The sequence below is a fragment of the Volvox carteri genome, assembly GCF_000143455.1.
Source record: "Volvox carteri f. nagariensis unplaced genomic scaffold VOLCAscaffold_22, whole genome shotgun sequence".
Classification (NCBI taxonomy): Eukaryota; Viridiplantae; Chlorophyta; class Chlorophyceae; order Chlamydomonadales; family Volvocaceae; genus Volvox; species Volvox carteri.
The window spans coordinates 1,553,338-1,559,194 of NW_003307565.1; the positions used below are offsets into that span (position 1 = coordinate 1,553,338).

Sequence of the window (5,857 nt, forward strand, 5' to 3'; positions counted from 1 at the left end):
ATTACAGCAGGCTCCGTGACTACGGGCATCCCGAAACTAAGCCAGTCAAAAACCCTCAAGGACCACGAGCTGCGAGGGCTGGTCAGTCGGTGGGTAGTCACTCGCGTGGGGTAGTCAGTCGCGTGGGGTAGTCAGTCGCGTTTACATGTATCGCGTATGGCAGGTGCGCCGTTTCACACAGCGTCGGCCACGTACGGGCTTGCGGTTGTGCGCTGCATGCTGCGCTTAGCTGCTTGGCATGCGTGACGAAACACGCCCTCCTGACTCACGGGCGGTGCTGCTGAGTTGCCAAGCATGGGGCTCTGCAGGGACGTGACCCGATGCGGGTCACAACAAGGGCGCCCCAACTCAAGTGTCAAGACGCCGCGAGCACATGCGGGGTGGGGGTTGGGGGTTGGGGGGGTAAGGAGCGAGGTGTTGTGCACCCCACCGTAACGCCCGGCAGGAGGTGAAAAGAAATCATAGGAAAACACCACAATTGTTTCGTCCTTCTTTGCTTCACGCTGGCTGCTTCCCTGAATTTTGTGACGGCGACGGATTCAGCTGCAGGGGGGCCTCCTCTGAGGATAGAAGGAAGGAAACGCCTTGTATCCTCGAAGTTGCTGCTGTATAGCTATCGGTCCCATCATTTTCCGTTTCGGAGCTGCTGCTGCTGCTGTTATACTGTGCTGTCGTTGCCCTTTCCCGCAAGCCAACCTTTCATTTTTGCCTTCTTGAGAAAGGAAAAATATAGTCGTCCAAGGGGGGTTAGCGTCCAAGAAGGGTTGTGTCTTTGCTGAGGATGAAATTTGGTGCCGCTAACGGCAACAGTTCCATGCAAGACAATGGGCTTTGCGATGGGGCTACGAAGTAGAAGTGGAGGCTTGGAGAGAGAAGAAGGCGGATGAAGCCTTCGGCATTTTTTTCTCTTGACTTGGTGTTGGTGGTGAGGGAAGAAGAGAGAGGGATTTGGAGGGCGCGAGTCGCACAGTCTGCGCCTGTTGTTGCTCCTGTAACTGCGCTAGCTAGTACGCTTGTCTGCTCGGCATAAGGCCCTGTCTCTATCCCCAGGGCGGTGTAACCGTAGGATGGCTTGCAATGATTGTGTTGAGCTGGTCTCGTAGCGCTTTTTGTTGCACGCGACCTTGATTTCGTCCTCTTGCGCTGCCAATGCTATGTCGGTTTTTTACAAAAGGTATTTGCTCGGTGTTTCAGGTTCCGCACTCAAGTTTCGGGAAGAAGGGACCCGTCCGTAAAAGCCAGTGCAGTGAAAGCCAGTGGGGTTGGGGGCCCTACGGACGACGGTGAATAGCCCCGTTATTGTGTGGCGCTGAGTGAGGGGAGGGCGTCGACGTCCTCTCCCGCTCTCGCCTGGCCGCTTGGCGCGCCTGATCGCGATGTGCCTGTTGGTGGTGTCCTGCGGATCTCGCAGAACTCGTTAAAACATCATTTCTGTTGTCTTGAGATGTTCCACACAGTTCGGGTTTTTGGCTTGGATTTTGGGGGCCGCGTTGTTGAGGCGCGGCGCGGGTTTATTTTTGTTGCGGAATGTACGGCGACCTGCGAGTAATTGTTGTAGCAGCGTTTGAGGAATCCTCTGCTGGCGTCTGGTACTTGTTTCTCTTCTTGTGTATTCCTCGCAGCAGGTCTGGAGTCATTGGTTATAGAAAGCACTGTTTTTCCTCGTTTCTTTTTTGTCATTTTGATGATGATGCCACTACACGAGCTCCAGGGAGGGGTCGGGCGTGTGAGAGAGGGGCTGGGCTAGACCTTACACAGGGAGGGAGTAGGACACACGTTCTATATTCTAGTCAAAGCACAAACTGCCGATGCCTGTGGGAGGGTAAGCAATCGCCGGGAAGGCGGGTAGCAATGCAGCTCATTTCTTGGGCGGTCTTGGTCCCTTGTTCTGTGCTGTGTGCAGGACAAAGGGGAGGGTGGGAATATTGGTGCAGCAGGTTGTGAAGACACGGGGGAAAGAGGGAGTACATGGATCCCCGCCATAGGTATGGCACATGCAGAAGGGCAGGGTACTGGAGTTGCGGTCTTGGGGCGTTAGGAATGTGCTTGGTGAGTGATGAGAGGGTTACTAGACACTCGTCCGTGCATGGGACTGGGAGGGAGGAAAGGGCGGGACCGCTTTGTTGACTTGGGTTTTACCCTCCTCCCACCTAGTGCTGCATCAGAGCTTTTTATGTCCCTTTTCCCACTCTTTAATTCGCAGTGCCTGTCGCAGCTGTATCGATGAAGTTGGAATATGCTTGTTGTAAGATCAGCGCAAAGGGAAGGATGAGTAGGGCTGTGGTGCGGGTTGCTGGAAGTTTGGGAACGAAGACACAAGTGTGGCGTGGTGGCTTTTGAAGGGCTTGGTTAGCTAAGGGTTTTTAATCCACGAGGCTTTTGCAATTTTTAGCTTGCGAGTGAGCAACTTTTAGGGGTGCAGTGCCATTTGGAATGGTGGTCGTATAAACCAGCCAGCCAGTACGGTGTAATTTGTTGGTGCCAGGCCTGTGTAATGCCGTACTGTGTACGTTTTGGTGATGTCTTTGTGCCTCTGGGGTCTTGGCTGGCTGTGCACTTGATGTGGACTTTGGTGGTAGGCTTTTACGATGCCGTTTTGTATTTGAATGCATCGCATTTTTTCATATTGCTGCAAGTATGCTGGTGGTGGTGATGACGGTGGTGATTACAAGACATGATGTTGTATCCTGTAGGGCGTATCACGGGATCTGACATCCGTCGAATCGGTACTTTTCTGTAGTCGTGTGATATATAACACATGAGGTGTCGCAGAACCCCTTCGATTGACTTCATGAATCGCCTCTGTCTGTCTGCAATCTGCAAGTCGTGTATTGCCTAAAGCTTCGCCAATTAAAACATGTATGTAGCATTATGTGGAAATGTAAGGAGCCCGGTCAGCCGGGCGCAGGTGCGAGTGCATGTTGTGCGAGCTTGAAAGACCGTACACTACCTACGACTATCAAAGAAATCCTTATAACGAAGGTATTCCAAGTCGAGATTGTTACCATTTAACCTTATTGTTGGGTGGTCAGATGGAACTCACCAAGGTGCAAGATAATTATTAAACTGTATGTTAAGAAGGTTTTGATTCAGCAGTCCGACGAGATCGGGGATCGGGTTGTGTGCGATGAGCTAAACATGATATGATCATGATCATATTAGAAAAAATATGGCAATATGCATAATGGATTTTTCGTATCCACAAGCTATCTAGTGATTACGTGGTCATGTGCGTGTTCATGGCTTTCGCAAACATTTAACTTAGGCTGGGACTTTCATTCGCATGGTAGTGTAGTTGGGATAGTTTGCATCTGTGATCCTTTATAAACTTATTTGCTGGTTTCGGCGCCTCGCACAACGGTGAGTTTAAGCCTTCCAATGGTCTTTCATTGGACTGTATCACGCGCACATCGAACTTTTCAAAGCATAAGGGGACCGAGTCAACAGCAGTGGTCGGTAGCGGCTAGCGAGGCTGTGGGATAGTTAGATGGACGCAAGGATGGTGTGTGGTGCTATTATAGGCGACACCTCACATGCGTCCGGAATTGAAATCAATAACCTCCCAAAACTTTTAAAGTTGTTCCTCAACGGTCTGTTCTTCGTCCGGAACGAAGCTCCTTGCGGCTGCAGCAGAGCACGTCTGTTACCATCGAGCCTGTTTAAGAACCTCTCCACTTGTGTGGTGGGACCAAAAGACCCCGAGTGATGGGTAGTGAGCCGTCTCATTGACCGCTCACCGACGGAAGTACGGCGAAGCGCATCAGATTGCGGGAAGGCCTTATGACGAAGGCCAAATTACACCGACGAACGATAACGAATAAGCGAATGAGAGTAATGTAACAGCTCATGCTCGTTACATACTTCCCCTCCTAATTGACTGGTCGTCCCGACAGCCGACTTATCCACGCCCCCACGCTTGCGCATGGAAAAGCAGAGTCGCAGGCACCCCACTGGCAGTAGACATAGTCCGAAGAAATGCATAGAAAACGAGAAGGCTTACATACGCCTCTTCCAGATCTGGTTTTACGAACGTCCGAGTCTGAGGACGGCGAGACAACAGGCGTGACTCCTGGTTTAGGTTGGGACGCGGAGGTAGCAGCTTGTTGTAGGCTTCAGACGACACAACCACATAATGGGGGCATCGAAAGATACCGATTGCAACAAGTGTCTTGAATAAATCGTCACCAGTGACTCCACTTGGGCCTCGCGCCGATAAGAATCCCCAGTACGACTGGGCGGCGCGGTATCCAGAAGCCATAGTTCGCAGGAACTACTCTCGCTCGGTCAGACGAAACTGGGGACGCAGGTCCCAGCTTTACGTAGGTAAAACCCCCGCCCATACACAGGTATGGACTTCCGCAGCGGTGCGGCATTAAGGTGGCGGACGACTTGTTAGTCGCTTTAGCCGCCTGCAGCTAACAGTAGCCGCAACGCGCCCATATGCAGATATGGACTTCCGCAGCAGTGCGGCACTCGAATGGCGGACGACTAACAGTAGTCGCTTTAGCTGCCTGCGCCCATAGACTTCCGCAGCAGTGCGGCACTTGAATGGCGGACGACTAACATTAGTCGCTTTAGCCGCCTGCGCCTATGGACTTCCACAACGGTGCGGCATTTGAATGGCGGACGACTAACAGTAGTCGCTTTAGCCGCCGACGCCCATGGACTTCCGCAGCAGTGCGGCATTAAGGTGGCGGACAACTAACAGTAGTCGCTTTAGCCGCCGCAGCTAACAGTAGCCGCAAGTAAACTAATAGCAATATTAGTCAAAACCTGTAGTAACCGACAGCGGAATTTACGGGTGTTAGTTAGTAACATAAGAGTTCGGTAAATCGAAGTGGACGAGATAACCACCGACAGTTATTATTCGGAGCCCAAACCGTTGCAGAAAACCTTTACAGGATACAACACAGCTGTTTTACGTGACTGCCAATACGAACGCAGCAAATCTGCACAATTAGTCAGGTTCGACTCTGGTTCCCAAGAGTCGTACTCTGGACCTTGATTCCTCCAACGCATTAGAAAGAACCGAGTGCGACGACGCTTTTGTGTCACGTCACGATGATCAAGGACTACCTCAACCTCGAATCCCAATTCACCATCCACAATCTCAGGCTGCGGAGATGCGATTGTTACAGTGGACCCCGAACGGGTCGAGTGCAGCGCCCATAGGAACGCCTCCCGCACAACACTGTGGGCCTTATTCAAAAAGAACTCGGCCAGGCCGTACTAACTTCACTGGACACACGGCCTCAGTTAGTACGCTTAAACAAAAAATTGAGGCTCCGACGTGCGCCCTCAAACTTCGTCATTGTATATCGGTAAACGGCAAGCAACCATGTCTGCGTCATTGACATATAAGAAAGGGTGATTGTGAGGTACATGATCCCAATGTTTTGGCAAGTAATCCCGTGCCGCAAAAGCAGTTAAACGGGCCCAAAAGTCAGAGATAACCTCGTATGTAATGCGGTTAAGCGATGGCGTTGATATAGGCATGTTGGTCTGGAGACCTTCCTTAAACAACAAACGGCGACCGAGATTGAGTGAGCTGATGGCCGCGAGGCATACAACCTCCCATACACACGAACAAATCCAGGTTGGTGGAATGCCCAACCACAGGTTAGCCCGGTTGAAAAGGTCAGGGAACTCAAGTTCGTTTTGCAGAGCTTCACGAAGAGCCAACGCGACAGTACAATCCCAGAAATGATGCCGACGATCCCCACAAAGCATGCGTACACCACAGGGGCACATAGCAGCCGGGATACCTCTTTGACGTTGCGCCCTATGCATAGGAAAGGCAGGGAAACCATCAAGAGCCAGCCTCCAAAAGGCTTCTTTATGCTCGTTATCCCACCGA

The 5,857-nt window shown here is 51.6% G+C and overlaps 1 protein-coding gene across 1 annotated transcript; it reads right to left on the reverse strand.

Annotated features, from left to right (window-relative positions):
* Positions 1-1,779: 1,779 nt before the first annotated feature.
* On the reverse strand, positions 1,780-4,258 carry VOLCADRAFT_91768 (uncharacterized protein; the record flags this gene model as incomplete). Its single annotated transcript, XM_002951219.1, has 2 exons — positions 1,780-1,893; positions 4,001-4,258. The coding sequence occupies 2 exons, from the start codon at positions 4,256-4,258 to the stop codon at positions 1,780-1,782; spliced, it is 372 nt and encodes a 123-aa protein (XP_002951265.1).
* Positions 4,259-5,857: the final 1,599 nt, after the last annotated feature.